The sequence below is a fragment of the Lipotes vexillifer genome, unplaced genomic scaffold (genome assembly GCF_000442215.2).
Source record: "Lipotes vexillifer unplaced genomic scaffold, Lipotes_vexillifer_v1.1 scaffold216, whole genome shotgun sequence".
NCBI classification, from domain to species: domain Eukaryota; kingdom Metazoa; phylum Chordata; class Mammalia; order Artiodactyla; family Lipotidae; genus Lipotes; species Lipotes vexillifer.
This window is the reverse complement of record NW_006779100.1, coordinates 103,392-127,926: the sequence shown is the minus strand read 5'-3', so window position 1 is coordinate 127,926 and position 24,535 is coordinate 103,392. Positions and strand designations below refer to the sequence as shown.

The following is a 24,535-nucleotide window of genomic DNA, read 5'->3' as shown; positions in this document are numbered from 1 at the left end:
GGGGGGGGGGGGGGGGGGGGGCGGAGGCAGGGAGAGCACTGGAGCGCAGCATCTGAGCGCTCTTTGGGCCCAGAGTGCAGATCTGTGTGTTAGTGTATAATTCATTCTTTCAATCCTGCACATTTACTGAGCTCATATCTAAGCAAGGCACGGGGGACAGAGAATCCGAGAGACACCAGCCTTGCTCTCAGGGAGCTCCCAGCCTAAGTGAGCCAAGGGCTGATGGAGGCTAAGGAAGACAGTTCTTAAGAGGCAGGCGAAGGGGCAGGGATGCACAAGGGGAGGTAAATTCTGCAAGGAGAGTTTTATATCTCTTAGGAGTGGGATAAAATTGCTGAGAAACCTGCTTGATTCTGTGAGCGCTCCAAGGCGGGACCAGGTCTCCCTCATCTCCATCTTCCCAGCAAAGTAGGTGCTCAGTGAATATTTGCTGAAGGAATAAATGAATGTATAAGGTGTTATATGGAGCGACTAGCTGCTCCTTGGGGGGTGGCAGGACAGGACGGGGAAGGTCTTCTTAGGGACTGTGCTCTTTGAGCAGTAGCTAGAAATAGGACTAGGCCTTTGCCAGGTAGGTTAAGACCAGGAAGGGATGCTGGGCAGAAGGAACAGTGGGGATAATGCACAGAGGCAGGCATCAGAGAGCATGGTGTATTTGGTGGATGGTTCTCTGACACTGGGATGCAGGGGACAGGTTGGTCAATCATGGGCAGTTGATGAGGCTGGAGAGGTGGGCAGGGGCCAGGCTGAACAGGACCTCGGACGCCATTCTAAGGGGTTGGGCTTTTGCAAATTACAGGAAGCCCAGGAATTTAAGGGTTTTAAGTAGGGCAGCCATGTGTGTGGCCTGGGGAAGGGGCACGACCAAGGAGCACGGCCAGAGCCTCTCTTCTAAAGTTTTAGGGTGGCTACATACCCCAACCCCTGCTTCTCACTAGTAGGAACCCAGGTTCTGCCTCTCAGACCAGGGAAGGGGGGTTTATCTCACATGTCCTTGCCACCATGGACCTTAATAGCACCCCACGCCAGCTGGCATGAAGGAGGGAGTCTGCAGGTGGCAGAGCAGGTGCAAAACTGCTATCGCCCAAACTTCCAGGTGGTCCCTGGGTGCTTGAGTGAGCCCCAGGCTGCTAACGCTGGAGGCCCTTCGAGGTCATCTAACCCAGCCCTTCCATTCTATGGATGGGAACCCTGAGGCCAGGGATGGAGGCAACCTGTCCAAGTTCTCATGGCGCAGTCAGGACTAGAATCTAGGCCTGTGGGCTCCCTGTCTGGTTTCCTCTCCCCAGATAGATCTGTGCTCAAAGCTGAGTCCTGCAGTTCCCTTATTAGCTCGGCGACCTGAAGCAAGTGACTTGGCTGTGCAGTTTTGTCATCTGGAACATGGCATAACAATATCTCCCTTTTGGGGTTGTTGTGGGGAATAAATGAAATAATGCAGGTCAAGTGTCTCTGCAGCTTAATGCCTGGCGGGGAGTGTGCACTCAGGTAGAAGGAACTGTTCTCTCCTTCCGTGTTCTGTTTCTGCTCTCAGCGTGTTATCCCACTGCCTGTCTCTGGTGGTGGGGGTCTTGGGATGGTGCAGGGGCTCCTAGAGCAGCTGAGCCAGGGGGGCACTTCTCAGATTGTCCAAGAAAGGCAGGGGCATACCTTGGCTTATTTGGGTTTAGGGCAAATACAGATGTAAAAAAGCAATCTTTGGTCTGGGTTACAGCCCAATGGTGTGTTCTTTTGGATGACAAAGTAAAGTGAAAAATATTGAGAGAAGTGCGTGTGTAATTTTGCACGGGTGGGATGACTTTACCAGGCAAAAGGACTTTCCCTTTACCAGGCAAAAGGACTTTCCCGTTTACAAAGGGATTCATGGCAGGAGTCCTGTAAGTTACCAGTTCCGCTCAGGGCTTTCACTCAGGAGTCAATTTCCCTAGCATGATTCACACCAAGTTTCTAGGAAAGGGCCTTCTGCCACCCAAATAGTCTTGTCATCTCTGGCCTTCTTTCAAGATTCCCTTGAGCTTTGAGCTGAAGCAGCAGAATCTTGGAATGGGAACAGTGTAGCCGCTATAGGTTGTAAGACCACTGTGATTTTATGTGCCATCGAGAAAGAAAAAACATCGCCAGTTGTAACGGACGTGCAACAAGCCCCAATTTCAGAAATGTTAAAATGTGAAAAAAATATGCATCTTAGAATCAATGTTTGAGAACCAGGGTCAGCTGGATAGGTTAGTACTAATGGCAGAGTTGAGAATATACCAATGGGGCCAATCCCCATATCATACTTGGCTTAAGATTATTTAACGGTTATTTTTCCTATGTGAAAGAAACCACTAATACGTAGGTTCTCTGAGAACAGACACTGGGTCTGTTTCGTTCACCACCGTATCCCTCTCGCGTCACCCATAGTAGGTGTTCAACAAATATTTGCTCAACAAGTAAATAAAACAAAGCCGCATTGTAAGACATGTGGCAAACCCAGACAAGAAAACAAATCATTCAGAATTCCCCCACTGTGGGTATTTTGCCTTATTTCCTTCCAGTCTTATTTCCTATGAATATACTCTTTTATATACGTGTAAACATAATGTAATATTAGATTTAGCTCCAGGATGTGTCTTTGTATTTCTCTATTAATATGAATGAAATGATGAAATGAGATGGTGTGGAAATGCTTTGAAGACTGTAAAATGTTTAACCAAATATCTTATTATTACTTATAATAACCATAGCAATGCTAATATGAATGAGGCTGATTTTCTGAAAATACACTTCAAAGCCAACAATCAATTTGTCCTCTGAAGCTGGGAATATGTTCTGTCCCTGACCGCCACGGGGAGTCCCTCTGTTTCATGCTGGGAAGAGAAAGAGACTTAAGGGTTCTGAGAAGTTATCAGCTCCAGATTCCCACCAGGCCCAGAAATTTCTCTGGTGTCAGTAAGGGGGGGTCAGTGTGGAGTGGGGAGGACAGAGCACATCTCTCAAGCCAATGACACAGCAGCCTACAGAGAGCTTCCTTCTTTCCAACCTTCGCTAGCGGTGAGATGGAGTTACTCTGTGGGTTTCAAGGAAGGCTGTTCACTTCCTCTGCATGGTAATAGCAATGTGGACACCAGAGAGGTGTCAGCACAGGTAAGCCATGCAGGATCAGAATGGTGGCTACTTTCAACAAAACACAAAATCAGATTCGCATTGGAAAACTAGCCCCCAATTCACCATTAGATAGTCAAAGAATTCATGGACACACTTATTGTTCTAACCCATGCCTGGTTCTTCGAAGGGAGGTAGATTGACTCACATCACACACAAAAGGCAGGACTAGCCAGGCTCCTCTGTGCCCTCTTCCCCATGAGGCCTCAACCTTGGCCTACAAAGACTTGGAAAAACACTCACATAGTTTCCTTCTTTCTTTCCTTTTCTTCCTTCCTTCCTTCCTTCCTTCCTTCCTTCCTTCTTTCTTTCTTGTCATTAGCACTTCATTTTCATTGAAATGGATAGTTTAGATGAAGAACAGAACTAGAATAGTGTTAACAATCGACTTCTGAAAAATCACATTTGTATAAAGGAAATAAAAGAGGCCAGCAGAAATCCAAAAAAGGTGCAGCTCGTATTACTGCACTTGGATGAATTATGCTGTTCAGGGTAGCGTAATACTACTTAGGCCACACAAGCCCAGGAGCAGGAGACAAACAGAGGGCAGAACTCCAGGTAGTATTTATTCTGGATTCTCCAGTGAGCTCAAGAATATTTAGCATTTTTGAAACATTCAGCTAAAGCTCTTTACGAAAATGACCGTGTCTTCAACACGTTTTTACGCTAACGTAGTTTCTCACAGCTCAACGGCAAATCCCTGGGATGACCCTAGCCCCCTTAAAGTCCCCGCCTAATAACTCAAGACTGCCCAAAGAATTTACTCTTTGTTTGTTCCTGCCAAGACCAAAAGGTAAGGGCCCCTGTCTCCCTGTCTCTGCAGGAGGAGAGAAGCCTAACTGTGATGGGGTCCTATTAGCAAACTTGGATGGGTTCCACATGCACTGACCCCCACCCCCTAACTTCCAGCTTTGTGTAATGCTTCATCTCCCTGACTCTGCTCAGGCACCCTCTATCCCCCCAACCCTCCCCCTCATTTTCTCTTTAAAACGCCAAGTGTCTTCGGCACAAATCGAAGTTGAGTTCAGTTCAGGCTGAATCCTCTTCCCTAGTGCAATCGTCTATTACTGATTAAATCTGTCCTCGCTGCTTTGTTTATCTGACAGCACTCGAAGGAAGGCTTGTTGCTACACGCAGGCTAACAGCTTGGGCTCCGGGCTCTCCGCACACCTTGACCTGCTAGTCTGCGTTCACGCTTCCCGATTCAAATCCTCAGCCTTGAACTTGGCTCTGTGCTGTCTGCTCCATGCCCTCCCTCTTTGTCCTCTAGGATGAAGTTTTCTGGTCGCTCCACCAGGCTCCCACCTTGCACACTCGTGAATACTCCCCTTCTGCCTACACTGCCTGCCTCTATCTCTGAGCCGCTTAGTTGCCGGGCCAATCTCCCAGCCTTCTCTGTCCCAGTCTCAGAGCCCCCATCCCACCTGCTACATGTTGCAGTGGAGGCTGATCTTGATATTTAGCAACTGCCCAGGCATTAAGTACAGGGAATAGTTCGTGAGGCCTGCTCCATCAATGTTTTCCCAGAGATTCAAAACTACAGCTCGCTTAGAGAGTTAAAACCGGTTTCCGATACAGAAGATCGCTTTATAAAATGGCTAAGGAATCAGTGATCAGTACTGGATGAGAGATGAGTTGGGCCAAATTGTAAAAACAAGCGGAGCTCCTAAGTTACGTGTGTATCTCTTTGCTGACTGCTGCTCCCGTTCTCCGGGGTCTCCTTTCCTCACACCCTAGAGCTGGGCTCCCTGTCACTCATTCACCTCATTCTTTGCTCCAGGCCTCCCAGGGCACGTTGTCTTGGGTGACCTGGTTTAGGACTCCCTCAGAGTCATAGGCTCTCCAGCTTTTATTCTAGGCAAACCAGGAGATCAGAGAAAAAAAAGCATCCCCATGTCTCTCTGCAGTCCTCTTTGGAGGCTTCCTCCCCACTGAGAATTTACAAAGGTCTCCCTTCTGAGATGTGTAAGCCATGTCACATCTGTGCCAATCCTCACTCCACGGACGCACAGAGTTGCTGTAGGAGTCCTGGCTGGCTGGGAGGGTCCCTCCCCTGGTGCTCAATCAGAAAGCAGACAGGAACCCACGAAGAGGCTTCCCTCCACTTAAGCTCTGTTACAAGAGAGCGATGCTCTATCCCTGTTCCTTTTTGCAGGCCACTTGGCTTTGTAGTAACACAGTGATGAAACACACCAAACCCTGATGAGCAATTTCCCTCAGCATCCACTGGACTCCCACCCCATCCCCACAAAGATTTTTTTCCCAGAATGTTTTGGGAAAAAAACCCCCAACCAGTTGAGTGAAAAAGCAAATAAGCTGGTTTTCCCTCATGCCCAATTGCAGAAACCAACAGGCGGTACAGGAGAATTGGATTACAGAGGTTAGCCTGATACATTTCTCCAATTTCAGGGTGAGTCTCTTTACTGAGCCCAGCCCTGCTCCAGACTCCTGGGTGGAGGCAGAGCCTTCCAGGAGTGGGAATCCCATTTCTCCTCCTCATGTGGCGGGTGGCCGGGAAAGACCAAGGACCGCTGATCCAGAGAGCCCTGGGGACTTACCCTCTGCTCCTGTGTGGCCACGAAAGTCTGGAACCCTGGTGCCACCCCAAAGCCTAGCTCTTGGATGAAAGGCGGCTCAGACTGACTGTGGATCTGAACCTTCACGCCTGCTTCAAACGTCGTTTCCTCTGAAAGAACAAAGATGGACAGAGCCATGGGTCAATGATAACAGATGCTCATGGAGTCCTGGGACTGAAAAGCTCAAAAGGATGCTGGAAAGGCCCCATGGTAGGCAGAATCATGGCCCCCCAGAGATGTGCACATCCTCGTCCCTGGAAACTGTGGCTGTGTTACCTTACATTGGTGAAAGGGATGCTGCAGATGTAACTAAGGATTTTGAGGTGGGGAGATTGTCCTTGGTCATCCAGGTGGCCCAATGTGATCACAAGGGTCCTTACAAGAGGGAAGCGGCAGGATCAGAGTCAGAGAGATGTGGAAAAATCTATGCTGCTGGCTTTGAAGATGGAGGAAAGAAGGATCCATAAGCCCAGGGATGCAGGCAGCTTCCAGAAGCTGGAAAAGGCAAGGGAATGGATTTCCCCTAGAGCCTCTAGAAAGAACGCAGCCCTGCTGACACCTTAAAATACATTTTTGACTTCTGGCTTCCAAAGCTGTAAGGTAATAAATTCGTGTCGTTTGATGCCTCTAAGGTTGTGGCAATCTGTTAGAGTAGCGATCAGAAACGAATTCAGGTCAGCTAGGCCAACCAACTTTTTGCTTCAATCTGCAAAACTACAGAATGGGATTATGAAGTGAGTTAAGCACCTATTCTCCTTATTTACTAACTTCTCTACTGGGCCATGAGCTGAGGCGAGGAGATCAGGAGAAGGAAAACACGATGATACAGCAGTTGAAATAAAAATACGGGGCCACGGGGCTTCCCTGGTGGCGCAGAGGTTGAGAGTCCTCCTGCCGACGCGGGGGACACGGGTTTGTGCCCCGGCCCGGGAAGATCCCACAGGCCGCGGAGCGGCTGGGCCCGTGAGCCATGGCCGCTGAGACTGCGCGTCCGGAGCCTGTGCTCCGCAACGGGAGAGGCCACAGCAGTGAGAGGCCCGCGTATCGCAAGGAAAAAAAAAAAAATACGGGGCTTTCCTGTAAGCCCCTCGGAGCTGCAGGAGATGGGCAACTAGAAGAGAAGCTTCTCCCCTTTTGTTCTTTGGCAGGAGAAAGGGCCCTCGGCAGTGAGGGGGCGAGGGACAGCAGAAAGGGATGGGATGGCAGAGCCTGGCTCATCCTATATGTTGGTGCTCATAATTGGCGAGAAGTGCACCTATGGGATCTATCAGCCTTTCCTGGGTCTCCTTCTCTTATTCTTTGCAAACAGCCTGAAGCACGAGTTGTCCAAAATGCAAATCTGAGTCACTTATAAGGAGCCCAATCTCCTTCACCTGCCCCTGTTCCAGCTTTGCTCTGGGCAGCCCCCTGCTTCGTGGCACTATGTGTTCCAACCCACCGGGGCCGCCAGATTGGTTGTTACTGATCCCTGCTCTACATGGATGCACATGCATCTCCTTCTGCCTGGAATGTCTTTATTTACTTATTTTTGTGGTACGCGGGCCTCTCACTATCGCAGCCTCTCCTGTTGCAGAGCACAGGCTCCAGACGCGCAGGCTCAGCAGCCATGGCTCACGGGCCCAGCCGCTCCGCGGCACGTGGGATCCTCCCGGACCGGGGCACGAACCCGCGTCCCCCGCACCGGCAGGCGGACTCTCAACCACCACTGAGCCACCAGGGAAGCCCCTGTAATGTCTTTTGCTTGGTCCACCTGACCATCTCCCTTCTCATCACTGAAGATTCAGCCCCCAGCCCCAGCCAGAGCCACTCCTTCTCCTGCCTGGTTGTGTCCTTCACATACGCCTGGTAAAGCCTCTGCCACACCACGTCATAATCCTTTATCTCACTGTCTTTTCCACAAGGCTGAGCATCGTTGAGGCCAAGTTCAGGGCTTTCTCTCTGGATCTCAAAGGCCCTGCACACGGCTGGGCATCTTGCAGGCACCCAGGGAACGCCTGTTGCATGAACGAGTGAGAGATTCGTGACTCCGACCTTTACTCACTTATTCATGGGCAAGGCCAACCTAGAATCCATATCAAGGAGTATTCTGAAACTAGAGAATAGGGAAAGGATGGGTAAATGCAGAAATCAGGGAAGATAAGAGGGGATGGAGGTCAGAGGTCAAGGAGGGGGAGCGTGTCAGCCCCAGGGCCATAGCGTAGGGAGAGTCTGGGGACACGTTCTAAAGCTGGCACAGAAGAGAAAGGCGAGGAGGAGGGAAGGGCCGGAGCCAGGCACGTGAATGCGCAGGACCCAGGTCAGCCTTGGGGCCCGTGACCGAGGCAGGGGGAGGCATCCAGAGCTGGGTGAGAATTCCAAGGTCGGAGGCACAGGCCAAGGTTGAGTTGGCAGACAGGGACCAGAGGAAGAATAGGCAGCGCTCTCACAATCTAGACGAGGAATCCAGTGGCTGACGTGAGGTTCAGGCAAAAGAGAGCCTCAGCCAGGAATCCTTTCATACACATCTTCGTGGGGTGGTAGAGAATCCCATGAAACCCACGAACACCTCCCCCTTTCCTCCAGCGGAGTCAAGTCTTCCGCCATCTCTTTACCCAGGTGGCTCCATGCAAACTCTTGCCCCTACGTCCCTGCGTGCCTGTGGATTTGTGTCCATCTCCCCCATGGATGGCGGATGACTCAAGAGAGGAGGGTGCTTCTTGCTCAGTCCGGTGCCCATTGCCCAGCCTGGGGCTTGGCCCACAGGTGCATCAGGGAGGGGGCCGAGGGGGAGGGAGGATGGGGGAGATGAGGAAGGCTGAGCGGCCAGCTTCCAGTGGCTGGTGTGCTCCAAGGTCCGCCCAAGAGAGGGGTTGAGGAGCGGCCAAGGAGCCCAAAGAACAGGCTTTGGCGGGGGAGAAGTGAACACACAGTGATACTGGGATTCAGGGATGCCCATGCTTGGGTGAGTGAAAAGCACATTCAGTGAGCTGTTGGGGGTGGGAGAGGAGAGATGCCAAAACGTGTTTTCCAGAGCTAGTGAAGCTGTGTGCCTGCGATATAAGGGAGCTTAAGCAACCTCAGAGCCAGTAGGACAGGTACCTGTGGTTACAGGGAGAAATGAGAAACGAGGCCTTGGTGTCAGAAGTGCTGTGAGTAATGGGCAAAGAGGACAGCCAGGCATGCCTGTGTTAGTGAGAGCCGCCCAAGGCTACTCAGACTGGCTTGGGGTTCAGATGGGGAGTTTATTCAAGAAGCAGCAGGGGCTAGAGCAGAGTAAATTCCTAAAGTATTCTCATATCATCACAAACATGGATGGGGATGCAAGCTGATGGGCAGAGTCAGAAGAGATACGAATAAGGTTTCTGCCCTCTTCAGGATAATGCTGTCTAGAGGAACCTTCTACCAAGATGGAATGTTCTATAATCCTTGCTATCCAACCTGGTACTGTTAGCCACATGAAATGTGACTCATGCAAGTGAGGAACTGAATTTATAATTTAATTAATTAATGCCCCCCCCAACTTTACTGATGCATAATTGACAAATAAAATTGTATGGTATTTAAAGTGCACAGTGGGATGATTTGATGTAGGTATACATTTTGAAAGGATTCCCCCTATCAGGTTAATTAACATATCCATCACTTCACATATTACCTTTCTGGCCTGCTTTGTTTATCTATTTTTTATCCAATTGAATTTTTTTTTTTTTTTTCGGTACGCGGGCCTCTCACTGTTGTGGCCTCTCCCGTTGCGGAGCACAGGCTCCGGACGCGCAGGCTCAGCGGCCATGGCTCACGGGCCCAGCCGCTCCACGGCATGTGGGATCTTCCCGGACCGGGGCACGAACCCGTGTCCCCTGCATCGGCAGGCAGACTCTCAACCGCTGCGCCACCAGGGAAGCCCCCAATTGAATTTTAATTAATTAAACTTAAAATTAAGTAGCCACATGTGGCTGGTGGCCACCTTACTGGGCAGTGCAGTTGTAGAATGTCACCTGTGAGCAGATCCCAGCCCTCTCGGAGCAGTAGGGGTGACAAGGGCTTCAGCACCCCGCTTTCCTATGCAGGTGCCCCTGTGGGGTCTCTTGTCCAGAAGCAGGAGATCTGGGTGGGGTTCTGAGCAGCACAACTGTGCCTATTTGTAGTCAGCCCATGATTATAGTCCCAGATCCTCCCGGTCCTGCTTCTCCCAAAGTACCACTTAGTCTCTCATCTCCAGGTAGTTCCTCTTCCTTCACAGAACTGTCCTCAGCTCCCCTCTATGGAGTAATTCTCCAGTTTGATAGTGAATAACAGCCTCCCTCCAGTCCCTGCCCTGTACCCACCCTCGGCTCCTGCCTTTCCTGGACATGGCACACTATCAGTGCAAATATGAAGACACACTTTAAGAAATGAAGTGATCAAGCATAGGCCGTTAGAGCCAAAGTCTCCGCCCATTTACCTCCAACGGTCTCAGACTAGAATGCACGTTGAAATCACATACGGAGCTCTGCGTGGCCATCCCCGGGATCCACTCCCTAGAAATTCTGATTCTGTCCCTCTGGGGTGAAGCCCAGGAAACTTGCATGCCCAGGGATTCTGATACAAATTATGTGAGGCCAAACACATTTGGGCAGCAGCGATCTAGTCCAGAGAGGGGAATTGACTTGCCCAAGGTCACACAGCAAGTCAAGAGCAGGGGCCAAGAGCCAGGTCTTCTGACTTGCAATTTGTCACTCTTCCTCCCCCACTAGGGGTGTGGTTTATTTCACGTGAGCGGATGTCCTGGTTCATAGCCCTGGGGTTCTGAGTGGATGCTGGAGAAAGGGAATATCTCTTTCATTGTCATATCCCCTAAAGTCCCTAGCATGGTGCCTGGAACAGAGCAGAGCTCAATAACTACTCGTTGAATGAAACAAATTGAGTGAGGGAGTGTCCTCTGCTGAGCTGACTGTTCCCCGCCCTTTCACCAGCTGTGAGTCTGCCAGGGTCTGGCTGGACCCTAGGAAACACCAGCACTGCATGTCACCCAGTGACGGGCTTGCTCCCATGTTGCACAAGGCAGAAGGTCTCATTCACCGACATGCAGCTGGGCTGCACAGAAAACAACAGCGACAGCAAGAACAATAACAATAACAAGAACTCGGACCACCCACACAATGTTTGGGTTCAAACTGGAAATGTGGGGCACCTCGTTAAAAATTTATTGAGAAACTCAAGACAGCAGTGGTAAAGCATCAAACCAAGAGTGTGACCCTCCTGAGCCTGTGTGACTGCAGCGGTCACACAACCAGGAAGCCAGCCCTGATGATAACCCCCGTTGGTGCTGGACAGAAATGTTCACATCTTCCTATTCCTCTCACCACCAAAAGATTCAACACTGAGTTGCTTCAAAGAGTGCAGGCCCCCAGTGCAGTGAAGGATTTGTTTACATATCATGAACACCAGGATCCAAAGCCCCAGAGAGAGAGAGCACAGAGAAAGGGGAAGTTACTACACACACACAGCGTTAGGAGCCCTTGTTAATTGGGACCAAGCTGAAACCCTGACGGTGTAACATGAAAGATGATGTTGAATCAGGAGGAGGGTGGTAAAGAGACTTCAACCCGCAGAAGCCAGAGTCTCCTTTTTAGGAGCAGGGCCACGGCCGGCACCAGGTGAAGTCTACCTGTGGAGAATTTTCTGTGTCTGCAGAAAGGATTGGGAAGCTCTGCTGGGCGGGGGGGTCGGGGTCGGGGGGAGCCACGGGCAGAATGCATAATGGGGCAGGGAAAGTACATCACAATAAAAGCTTACATTTTTAATGCAAGCTACAAATTACAGGAAGCACGCAGAGGCAATAAACACTGAAGATGACGCAAAGAAGAGACTCTGAAAACCTGGAGGAATTTTCTAGGCTAAGGCAGGGATGTGCTGGTACAAAGCAATCTTGGGTTGGAGGAAACTGTCTTTGTAACAGTGGCTGGGATAGCTAGCTTGAGAGGAGAGGGTGGGAGGGAGGCCAGCCATATGGTGAGATGCGTCTCAGTGCAGGATGGCTCTGTTTGTCCCCTACCCATCCTCCCCACCCTTCTCTCTGCCCTGGGGGCTGCTGCACTTGTATAAAGTGTACTGTTGGGCTCCCTTGCCCTCTAGCTGCTGGTTGGCTTCAGCCAATGGTGGGTCCAGGTAGGAAACTGGGGGAGAGGGGCGACTCAGGCTGGGATCCTCAGTCTCTCAATTCTATTTGCTGGGTCCCTGTGCGTTAGCTTCGTGCCACCTTGGAAGGGCACAACTCTGGCTCGGGACCTGGAGGGAGCGCTCCATTCTGATATGGGCTCTTTCTCCCTTTCCCAGGCATGGCAATGGCTCTCTCTGCTACCAGGCTCAGGATACTGCCCCATCAGTACTGCCTTCCCTAAGCCTTGCCCGCACCACCTTTGTGACTAGCCCTTCATTAATCGTTCCCTGTATTACCCCGTCTGCGGGTGCTGTTGATTTCTTGCTTGGATCCTGATGGCAGAGTCCCCAGAGGGCATCTACTACCTTACATCTGAGAGGCAGTAGGAGGCCTCTCTGCCTCACCATCCATGGAAGGGCAGCTGTTGGTTGGAGACTCTTGGGAATGGAGACCTCACTACCTGCAAGGGTAGCCCTTGGTTTCCAGAGTTCATCCTTGCACTGAGTTGACAACTGCCTGCTTTTAGATTTTACTTGTTTCTAGCTCTTCCCCTTCTTCCAGGATCTGAAGATATGACCACCGGAGCCTTCTTGTTTTCATGCTAACCTTCCCCAGCAAAGCTGACCCCGGTGCATCTTCATCTCTGAAGGCCTCAGTAGCTGAGGTGCACTCAGGGATGTACATGGCCTGCCCAGGCTTCTGTGGGGAGGGGCCCGGGACCCTCTGCCCCCCTCCCCCCAGGAGAGGCCAATTGCCCTGCATGGCTTATGGAGCTCTGGGGGCTCCCACCTCCCACACTGGGGCCAGGGTGAGCGGGGCTTATGCCCAGAGACGGAGCACCCCTTTCTCAAAGGAGCGAACCAGGCATTCTGAGTCAGTGGACGTGTCGGCCCCTTGTACTCGGGGAGTCAGAACCAGAGAGCGCCTAGGACAGGTGGTTAGACGCTTGGGGCTCTGGGGTCAGGCAGGGTGAGGTCACTTCCAGCTCTGTGACCTTTGGCAAGTTATTTCATCTCTTGGAGCCTCATTTTTATGCAAAATATGCAGAATGGGTTTGAACATGCTAATGGATGAAGCCTGCGTTCTCTCATCTCAGAGATCAAGGGAAAGCTCGCTGAATGTCTGACAGTGACAATGACAGGGACCATGGTCCTAGCCATTGAGATCCCTGGTATTTCTACCAGGATGGCTACAAATGCAGTTTGGGTGGCCCATGAGAGGTGCCATCGTGGTCCTTCATGCTCCCCTGGCTTGCACAGAGAAATCCATGGCATGAATCCAAGGAGGCCCAAGGTGGGGCCCTGGAAAAAAGAACAGGGAAGTATATAAAAGAAAACATTGGCTCTGAGATCACAGAGAGCTGGGTTTGACTCCCAGCCCTACTCCTTATTAGCTGTGTGACCTCAGGCAAGTTATATTGCCTCTCTGAGCCTTGCAAAGGATGGCTGATCTCTCAGGTTACTTTTAGCTCTAAAATTCTACGAGCTGGGGATCACGCACAAGTCTCCAACCTCACTGCATCTCATTTTAGTTTCCTGAAAAACAGATTAAAAAAATTAGACGTGGCCGTTCAGCACTTACATCAAGTCAGAAAAGGTTGATTTTTCTAAAGACAGCACAAAGAATCCACAAATTGCTGCCTAGCTAAAAATGGACGAGGCATCTCTTGTCCTCCCTCTCTGCCCTGCTCCACACAGAGAGGCCCAGTTAAGCAGCATCCTAGGTGAGAAAATCTGAACCCAGCACGGAGATGGCAACCCTCACGCTTGATTGCTCCTGGGTGACATTTTGAGGTGAGCTGGGCTTCTGGAGGAAGGAAGATCAATGCTGTGTCCCCTGCTGGATGGGATGCAATTATGCCTGAGGTAGCAAAGTGTTCTCACCAATGGCTCATGACCCAGGAGATGTTATCAAGTGGCCACAAAAGTTGGGTGAAGGCTGCAAATCCCAGCCCCCTCTGGCAGAGCCTCAAACACACTAGCATTTTAAAGACCCTATAACCTGTTACCCTCTGTTGAACTGAGTGTTATCCAAAGCAACCTTTTCTTCCTTTTCTTTTTCTTCATTTTTAAGGAACACTAGCTCTTGGTAGAAAGAACCAATCAGAAGCTATGGAATCCAGTCCTAGTTGCAGTACTTAAACATGAGATGGTAGGAAAGTCACTCAGCATCTCGGAGACTTGCTTTACCACGTCTGTTAAGCGGGTTCATCTGTTCAATGATTAGCAGTGGCCTGTCTACATCACCAGAGTGTGTGAGGATCAAAGGACAGTATGCAGGCGATGTGCCTTCTATACTGGAGACTAACGTGCCCATGTTGGCATAGGAGATAGTTAACGTTAGGTCTTGGTTATGCAACAGAGAAGTGTGGCCACACTAAACGCACTTCTATGAAACAAAACGTTTGCAAAACATACATTAGTGAAGGCGCTGAGTGTGGAGTTGGGTCTAGGCTCATTACACAAAGATTTATTCCAAGGATCCTTTAAATAATGAGTTTCCCTAGTTCATTCAGGCTCAGAGATTATAAATTACTTGCTAAGAGAGCTGATAAGTCTGGGTGGGCAACCGATGTGCAGGAGAAAGTGCCATGTCTCCGAAACTATACGGGAAGTTGGTGGATGATTAAGATTCTATTGATAAAAACTGTTGACACATACTGACAGCAGAACTTTGGTATAAGCAGATTGCTGAACAGATCCTGTGTGTAGATTGTGATGTGTCTACAGAATCGAAACTCATTCAAAGCATTACTGAATTCATAGCAACTTCCTGATACTGAATATTTTTTCAATAAATAAATGTGAAAAGCATGAGAGCATTCATGTGGGGCTGATGTCTGAGAAATATTTTGATGTTAAAAAGTCATCCTTGTATTTCCAAAGGGTGGGAAACAGTGGTCTAGATCAGAGCTTCTCATACTTGAATGTGAGTCACTGGGGATCCTGTTACCAGGCAGATTCGGTGCGGAGTCTGAGGTTTTGCATTTCTGATGAGCTCCCAGGGGAGGCCAATGCTGCTGGTGGGAGGACCGCACTTTGGGTGGCAGGACTCACAGGAGAACACCTATGCTGGAACAGAGCATACCAGGCCTGTGGTTATCTGGCCTCTGCCTACCTCTCCAGCCCGAGGTCTCACCCTTGGATCCAGCCACCCCAGGACACCTGGGCCTGTCCTTGGCCTTTGCTCCCAATTCCCCACCCTCTGCCTGGCATCTCACCTCCCTATGACCCACACCCTCCTCTGACTCCCATACACTGCCCAGCTACCTGGCAAACAGGCCTGAGAGTAGGCCTGATGGTCATATCCTCTGTGAGCCACCTACCCGCCCTCAACCCAAGATACCTTTTTCCTCCCTTCCAGAACTGATTACCCCCTCCTTTGCACCCCAGCTTTCCTCTATCCTTCATAGTGCTTGATGACATATAATTGTTTACATGTCTCCCAAGCAGACTGCAAATGCCTGCCATTCCTTAAGGCACTTAACGTGAGAGCTATTGGACCAATGAATTTCCATCTCGCACATAAAAGGAGGCCTTGAGATGGTTCCTAGATCGTGAACACTTTGAAAACCTGGACTGGGCCTTACATCTGTATCCCTGAGTGCCTGGCACCTAGTACGTGCTCTTTGCAATTTATTGGATAGGAAGGCGTGAGCTCTGAGGTGGGTCTGTTTCATCTACCTCCTAGATGGTCCCCTCAGACCACTGCCTACTGGGCCGGGAGTTTTAAGTGAAGCACATGTAGTTTCTGCACAGCACTTAGCATGTGCATTAAGCAGGTTTTCTCAGAATGACAGAAGTCAGGCTTCTTCTGGCGAATTAATGGATGCCTGCCTCCAGCGGTGCTTCTGACTTATGGCATCATTTCTCCAGATTCCTTGGCACCTGCGGAGACCACCTCTCCAGTATGAAGGCCCACCCTGAGAGTGAGCTCAGAATCGCAGCCAGCCGCACACAGCATGTTCCTGTGCTCCAGACTCGCAGAATTCAGTCCAGAGCCGGCACTTCTCCCTCTGGGGAGGTCCTCGGTACCAGGCACTAGGACAAGAGTCTTTCCTGGAAGCAGAGGTGTTGGGGAAACCATAGCAACCAACCGTATCCCTCTTGCTGTGTCCCATTTGCGATGGGGGCTGGGAACCGTGCTACCCTTGAGAGCTGCTTAGACCTTCCAGCTACGTGGAAATTTTCTGATCATTTTTTAATTTTAATTTTTATCAAAGCAATACCTGTACATCATTTAAAAAGCTAAATGGTACCTGCTCCACCTCTCCCCACCCGCCGAGTCCCACTCCTCGGAGGCTACTACTCTCAATGGTTTGAGCTGTTTCTTCTGGTACTGACTTTCATGTTTTCATGGACATCAATTGCTTGACAAGTTATTTCTTGGCTTTTAAAATTTTTAAACATTACCTACTGAATTTCTACCATGGGAGCTAAGGGTGTAGGTTTCTTGTATGAAGTATCCTAGCATATTCCCTTGCCTTTCACCCTCCTATATAGGCTTAGATGATATTTTGATTAAGTCAGCATCCAGCTTTTACATAATTATGACTATGTGAGTGCTGCCCACACCCCAGCCTTATCGTGTATAACGTTTTTGATCTCCTTCTTGTGAAACTATTTTGTTTTTCCTATTTTTTTCCTTTTTGTGTTTTGGTTTGTTTGGCTTGTACCTGTAGCAGAAATGGAAAAAAAAAAAAAAAAAAGGTCAAACTCACAGAAAGAGCAGAAAAGCGTTTGCCAGGACTGGGAGTGGGGGAAATGGAGAGGTTAGTGAAAGTGTACAAACTTTCAGTTTTAAGATCAATAAGTTCGCATGGCACAGGGAGATCAGCTCGGTGCTTTGTGACCCCCTAGAGGGGTGGGATAGGGAGGGTGGGAGGGAGACGCAAGAGGGAGGGGATATGGGGATGTATGTATATGTAAAGCTGATTCACTTTGTTATACAGCAGAAACTGACACACCGTTGTAAAGCAATTATACTCCAATAAAGACGTTAAAAAAAAAATGTAAACATTACATTCTGTTTTGAAGTTTAATCTCATGCCTTCCTTCATCAGCAACCACACATTAATTCATATTCTATCCTTTTTAATCAGTTCCTTATATTGTGTGGACGTGTCCTTTCCAAACAGACCATATGTATCTTTGAGAAGTACCTGCACTATACCTCCTTTACATAACCATCCTGCAGCATTTTAACAAGTGCAAAATAAATAAATGAAATAGAGATTTCCCCCCCCCAAAAAAAAAGATCAATAAGGTGAGAGGATTTAATGTAAAACACCGTGACTATAGTGGATAACACTGTAGCATATCATTGAAATTTGCTGAGAGTAGAACGTAAATGCTATCATATATATGTATATATAGGAATATATTATATATATATATATGAATATATTTGAAACCAAATTCTACCCTCATACTTCATTTGTAGGTTGCTGGATACAGAGTTCTATCTTAAACAAGAAAGATTCCCACCCCCCCTTGGTCCCTGCCCCAAATGTGAAGGCATTCTGCCATTGTTTTCTGGCTTCAACTACCCCTGTGGAGAAGCCTATTCTGATTCTAGATCCTAGGTATGTGACTGTTTTTTTTCTCTCCAGAACCTTTTAAAACTTTTTCTTTATCTCTACGAGGCCGAATTTCACAAGGATGCATCTTGGTCTGGTTCTTTTGCCACTTATTACAGGACTTAGTGAATTCTTTGAATATGGAAAATCATGTGGGTCAGTTGGGAATTTTTCTTATTTTATTTCTTTGGCAACATCCTCTTCGCCACTCTCTCACTTTTGTTATCCTAGAACTCCTAGTTGTAGGATGTTGGACTTTCTGGATTTATCCTCCCATGTTCATATTTTTTTTTCTCTCCCATCTTCCATCTGTTTGTCTTTTTGTTTTACTTTTCAGGCGATTTCCTAAATTCCAAAGCTTCTGTGGGTTTAAAAAAATGGTTGCAATAATATTTTTAATTTCCAGGAGGTTTTTCAAAGAAAACTTTTTCTTTGAATGTTACTTTTTAATAGCATCCTATTTTAATAGCTGGTGTTTGTGAATGCATTATTCATATTATCTCTTATCTCTTGAGAATTTTAATTAAAATAGTTTGATGTTTCCTTCTGCTTCCTACACTTATTTTTTATTTATCAAACACATACATAGTGCCTAATATTATTCAGGCACTTTTCTAAGTATTTCAAAAATATTAACTCATTTCGATCTTCCTAACAACCTTGAAGAGCAGATAATAATATTATTCTCATTTTAGAGGTGATGGAACTGAGGCTCAGAGAGGTTAAGTAACTTGTCGAAGGTCACATATTAGTAAGTTGTATAGCTGGATTTGAACCCGGGCTCTAGAGCTTTTTGCCATTAACCATTACCTCTATTTCCTCAAAGTTTCTTTTTTGTTTGTTTGGTTTTGGTTCCGTTCCTGTTAGTGGCTCCCCTCAAATGCTTGGCTTGTTGACTCTCCATTTATAGTTAAGAGGTACTTATTAGTTTTTAAAAATTTATTTATTTATTTTTGGCTGCATCGGGTCTCTGTTGCTGTGCGAGGGCTTTCTCTAGCTGTGGAGAGCCAGGGTTACTCTTCGTTGTGGTGCATGGGCTTCTCATTGCAGTGGCTTTTCTTGTTGCGGAGCACGGGCTTTAGGTGCACGGGCTTCAGTAGTTGTGATGCATGGGCTTAGTTGCTCCACCACATGTGGGATCTTCCTGGACCAGGGCTCAAACCTGTGTCCCCTGCATTTGCAGGTGGATTCTTAACCACTTTGCCACCAGGGAAGCCCAACTGGTACTTCGAGCCTGGACAGTCTTCCTTGTGTGTGGGAAGACTTACCAGGGGACTTCACCCTAGGGTGATCTAACTAGGTTTGTGTGGGGACCCCTGATTGTCATTCTCTGTGAATCTTTTTCAGTGAGCTTGTCAGTGTCTCCAGGAAGGGATTCCCCAGATCTCTGGTTGGGGGTGGGTGAGGTAGATTAGTCTGGCTGGGTGTCTCACTACTCAGTAAGCAGAATTTCACCTTATCTCCCTGTTTTCTGTACAGCACCTCACCCATGCCCTCAGCTTTGCCTGGTTTCCCCCAGCCCAGAGCCTGTCTATTTCGATCTTATCTTTTGCTGGGGTGCAGAGAGATATTTGGCTGCTTTGGGCCATGGGAGGATATCTGGGGGACTTACCAGCTCCTTTTACAGACTTTTAACTAATCCTCCTAGTTTTACCTGCACCTCTCAACCCTGTCGTCAACAGTACCTGATGCCTCCAATCCCTGATACTTTCTGGGAGGAGGGGGGCATCTATGGTGAGAATCGTTTGACTTTAACTGGTTTCCCTGTGCAGAGCCTGATCCTTCAGCCTTGTCTGTCCAGTCAGTTACCATCTGCTCTCCATTTTCCAAAAATTTGCTGACATCTACTATTGTCTTCTCACCCATCTTCTTTGTCCTCGTGGGTTTATACTCTTAAAAAAAAAAAATCCTTGATTGCAATTTAGGGGAAGTTTGGGGAGGGAGCCTCCATACATACTTATGTTCATTCCACTGTGTCCAACCAGAAATCTAGACTGTCAATTTCCCTGAAGCTTTGGAGCTCAGCGGGCACGTCATGGACTCCTTTCACTATGCCAGGAGAAGGGGGAGGGATGTAGAGCTGGTCTCTGGGATGTACACAACCATAGGACCAATGGGTGCTTTTCATTCCCAATAACAACAGTTGCCCATTCAGTGGTTTTCAAGCTGGGTTCCTTGGAGTCCTAGGGTTCCTCCAGGAATGTCTCAGGGTCGGCCACAGTGAGTATGGAGAAATCAAACTGGGGGCCCCATCTCCAGCTGGACCAGAGCAGCTCTACCTTTATCTGCTTTATATATTGGAGCTGTGCTAAAGCTTTTGTTCAATACAAGGATTCTGCTATGGAAAAAAAAAAAAAAAGAGGAAAAAATAGAAAAGGAGAACAGCAACAGACCTATCATTATATGCCATTCTGTCTCCAAAGATGTCACTGGAACTTTTTTTTTTCGGAGCTATTTTCATGGCAGTGCCTTTACAATCACGTTTTGAACATTAAAGGAATTTAGTGGAAGGGGAATCGCTTTTGGGTACATACGTGGGTTTTCAGCTTTGGTTCGACCACTTAGTGAAGTGTGTGTTCTTGGGGACCTTCCTCAACTTCTCTGGGCTCCAGTTTCTTTATTTTTCAGTGGGGATAACACCTCATTAGGAGGGTCACTTGGAGGATTCATGGGATAGAATGTTCATGGCACATAGTAGCTACTCATTAATGTTCGTTTCTTCCTCAGCCTGGCCCCATCAGTGTGCAAAACACAGCAATTTTTTCTCTCTCTCAACAGATATGTCAACAAATATTTATTGCCCTGGTATGTGTCAGTGAGCCAGACAGTCCAAGATCCCTATCTCTTGGCGTATGTGTTTCAATAGAGGAGGACGGTATACTCGAAGGTGACACACGACATGGAACAAAGGACAAGCAGAACAGATAAGGAGGGGTAAGGAGTGGGGTGGGGGTACAATTTTCAATAGGGTAGTCAGGGTAGGTGATGTCTGAGCAAAGGCTCGATGGAGGTGAAGCAATAAGCCATGTGGGTCCGGGCAGGGAATGCTAGGCAGAAGGAAAGGAGAATGCAGATGCTTGAAGGTAAGCTTTCCTGGAGGGTACAAGGAGTTACAGGGAAGCCAGAGTTGTTACTGCCAAGTGGACAAGGGAACAGAGTAAAGGAGATGAGGCTGGGGAGATAATATGGGGCAAGACATTGACCTCTATTAGAGCACTGACTCTCAAAATAATTGCTCAAAAATATCATGTCAAATTCATTTTCCCACAGTATTAGAACTTGGGGACCACAAGGCGGAGTTTACTTGATTACAAAGTGTATTCTACATCAGGATGAATGAAGGATATAAAATCTGAGCCTGTCTATTTAGAATGCAAGCTCATTAGAGGGCTCCCTGCACACCAATTCTGGTTCTCTCAGATGTAACCCATCCCCACCCTCGCACCTTCTTTCCCCAGCAGGGCCATTCTCGGGACAGTCTCGGGAACCCAGCTCCCTCAGGGCTCCCATGTCCTTCCATGAACACACTCCCGCTCACTGATTGGTCCAGAGGTGGGCACCTGACTGGCTGGACCAATGAGTCCCTTCCCTGTTTTTTTTGTTGTTGTTTTTCTTTTTTAATAGGATATCAGTGAGAGAACCAGAATGGTCTCTCGCTGGTGGCAGGACGTGTAAGATATATATCTATTGGGACCCATGTGTGAAAAGATATATGTGTGGAAAAAGCCTGTCTCTAGTGAGAGAGAATAAAGCAGTTTGGAAAGGGGAGAGGTGAGAGAAGGGGTGAGAGATCGAGGAATCTCCTGCCCTTGGTTCCAGTTGTTTCTGATGCTGTCCCCTTGCCTTCCTGCTGCTGGGCTGTTGAAGTTTGCCTTGGATTCCACGGGCAATACAATTCCTTTTATGCCCAGGCTTGTTTGAATCTGGTTTTTCTCATTTGCAGCCTAGATAACCCACTGCTTATTTCTTTTATCTTTGAAGTTACTTAGAGGCATCTACACAGAGTTTCATTTTTAACAACCTCCCACCCGCCTTCAGCTTAATTTCCTTTAGAAAAACGTTGGTCATGAAATCTGCACTTCTGGAGTCGAGGACAGCTTTTCTGTCCTTTTTCTATTTTGTGAGCTCCTCCACGAAAAGGAAGGTTTTCCACGGTCAAAAGCACTGAGGAAATAAATGGTGTATGCAATATGCCTATCTTGGAGATTTATAATGTAGTGTATTAAAGAATTCCTGTCCTGAATTAATGTGTTTAATTTTGCCTAACCAGGGTTCCCCAGATCCTTTCTATTCCTGTATCATGTAACATCTGAAACTGCTAACAGCCCATAGGGCCGACTTGGGGGCATACTGTCAAGGTCCGTGTGTGACTGAGCCTGCTTTCTTTAAAATGGCATATTTCCAGGCTGCCTTGCACAAGGATGTTTGACCAAGGAGGCACTGTCAGCCCGGAGGAAAGGACACTTTTGGTAAATTTCATAGTTACTTTCTACTCGCTAAGCATGAGTCCATAGGGTTGGGTCCACCCAAAGAGGGTGCCTCTTCCTAGTTCACTCCTTGGCACCAAAGGTCCATCCTCTAGGTCAGAGTTACACCTGGAGGTGTGGCTCCCTCACTGCTTCCTTAAATTTCTGAGAGGTGGAGCAAGAATGTGCCAAAGGCTCTGCTTTGAGAATGAGACATCCAGATGATAAGGTGCCCCAGGACCCTTGTGTAGGTATGAGATATCTGGCATAGTCTCTGCCTCTGGGATGGGTTTGACCATCCTCCCGTCTACTGGTTGCCATTATCAACCTTCCACTGTTTACAGTTTGCAGACAGCTCTCATCTGATCGGCTGATAAAGGCAGGGCTGGGGGTTTGATCTTCGGTCTGACTCTGTAAAGCCACTCTCCTGTTTTCCTACTCTGCCTCTGTCATCAAGTTGTCTGTGGCCACTCCCTCAACCGCCAACTTTCAATTTCTTTCTTCTCCATCATCACCCAGATATCTCCTCTAATGACCCAGGCTCCTTTGCCTGGGGATTGAGAGGAAGTGGAAATGTAAAGGAGGCAAGATGGCATCTGTGGAGCCACACGACTTGGCAGGTCAGGAAGGCTCCTCCCTGCCGAGGACTGTGGCGGTGAGAGGCTTGGCCGTGCCCCCAGTCCTTGGGAGCAACAAGCAAACAGCAGGATGTGGCCGTGCCTCCTTGGGTGGCCTTGTGGACCAGCATCCCTCACCTGCCAGAGCCCACCTCTCATCCTTCAGCAGGTGTGTGGACCTCACTCCCACCCACGTGAGGCTCACCCCCACAACCAGCCCAGGAAACGAGCAGCTTTAAGGTGACCAGAGTCTCCAAGAGATGCTCGTGCACAGCGATGTATCAGCCTGAAGAAGAAGCCTGGAGGCAGGGATTCAGGAGGCCTGGCTGGGTGGCCTGGGTGAAGTCATCGAACCTCAGCCTCCTTCCCTGGCAAACGGGGATGAGGGGCCCTTCCTAGCACGCAGGGCGGCGGTGAGGGGAAGGCCAGGAGGGAGGATGATTACGATCCCAGAGGGACCGTCTCCCACATTGCTGGAGGGGGCCCAAGGGATACTGAATTCAGGAAAGTGGACGGGATCATCGAAGCATCTGCTCAACCAGGCTCAGACTGGGCTTGGAGGGCCTGGAGCCTGAGGTGAGCTGCCAGAGATGGTGCCGGAACGAGTCGCGTGGCGCCCTTTTGCCGCTCAGCTGCAGCAGCCGGAGGACTGGGCACAATGTGAGGTGAGTGGCCCTGCTCATCACCCCCGTGGGATGCTCAGGCAAGAGCCGCCGGGAGGGCAGGTGCGGTGGAGGCGGGAGAGCTCGGGGTTTGCGGGTAGTCGTCCCGGGGTGGGGAGGCCTTCGCTGCCCTCAGAAGCCTGGTGGGCCTGGGCCTGGTGAGGGCCAGACCTCAGGATGGGGGCTGGGGGGATCGGCTGCAGGAATCACAGGGTGGGGACCGCAAGAAGTGAGGGCCAGCCTGCTTGGCCTCCAACCTCTCCTCAGTGCCAACCTGAGGGCCCAAGCCTCTGTCCTGCTGGAATCTTCTCTCCCTTCAACCCTCTTTGCGGCCCCTCCCAGGCCCATCTCTAGACCCCCTCCCCCTTCCCCTCCGTTTCGCCCTGAACCCAGCGTTAATCTCACTTTGGGTCTCCTTGGCATCCAGCGTCCCATGCTTGGGCACCTTTTTACTCTCTCCGTCTGCTGAGATGCTAGAGGCGGTCAGCATCCCTAGGCTTACTGGCCGCATCACTCCAACCTCCGCTTCCGTCATCACGTTGCCTTCTCTGTCTGACCTTCCTGCACCCCTCTTATGAGGACCTACCTGTATAATCCAGGATAATCTCAAGACCCCGTGCAAGTACCCCACGTTTTCCCTGAACCCTCCCTCCTCCCAGGCGAAGGCCGCCGTCCTGCCGCAGCACGGGGGGCGCTCACGCCCCGCTGGGCTCTGTGTCTCCTCCTCTAGGCTGTGATCAAGGGCTTGGTCTTTTTCAATTTAATGTCCTTATTTTCGTGCAAAGCCTGAGATAGCATACGTGGCTAATGAATAGTTTGCTGAATACATAAATGCATACTTGGCTGCGTGAAATAAGCTTTGGGGATTGTACACACGGGCAGCCATGGTGCCAGGCCCCCGTGTCTGTGCACGTCAGTTCTCCAGCAGCCTCTCCGCCTTCCCCCAGTGGGAGGGGTCTGCTTTCCTTTCCCCTGGGCCTGGTAGCTGGGCTGGGATGTTCAAGCTGGTGGTAGAGGAAGGTTCACCCCTTCCTATTCTCCTGAAACCAAGCCACCTACCTCCCCATCCACACTTGTTAATTCCAACCTTTTCCCCGCCTTCCCTTTCCAGCAGCCCCATCATCTGCCCCCTCCCACCTAGTGAAACCCAAGGTAACCCAGGGCATCACTGCAGTCCATACCAGGGACATCCTTACCATTGACTGTCATGTCACTAACCCCCTGATGGAGAGCGGTCCTTCACCAGGTGGGCCAAGACAGCCCACCCGAGGCAAACGTCTTTCAGAGTCCGCACCCCTCCACCGTCACCCACTGCCCCAGTCCCCGGCCCAGCTCACCTGTCTCTCCCCAGATGGGCAGGTACTCATCCTGCTG

General features: G+C 49.3%; 1 protein-coding gene across 1 annotated transcript in view; it reads right to left on the bottom strand.

The window, feature by feature from the left end:
* The window catches only part of ASIC2 (acid sensing ion channel subunit 2), a gene marked incomplete at its 5' end in the record, with an annotated part of 82,289 nt that overhangs the window by 57,338 nt on the left and 416 nt on the right, over positions 1-24,535 (bottom strand). The window contains 2 exons of the mRNA XM_007452461.1: positions 5,703-5,830; positions 24,499-24,535. Of these exons, the coding sequence (XP_007452523.1) occupies positions 5,703-5,830; positions 24,499-24,535 (165 nt within the window). The remainder of the gene's footprint in view (positions 1-5,702; positions 5,831-24,498) is intronic.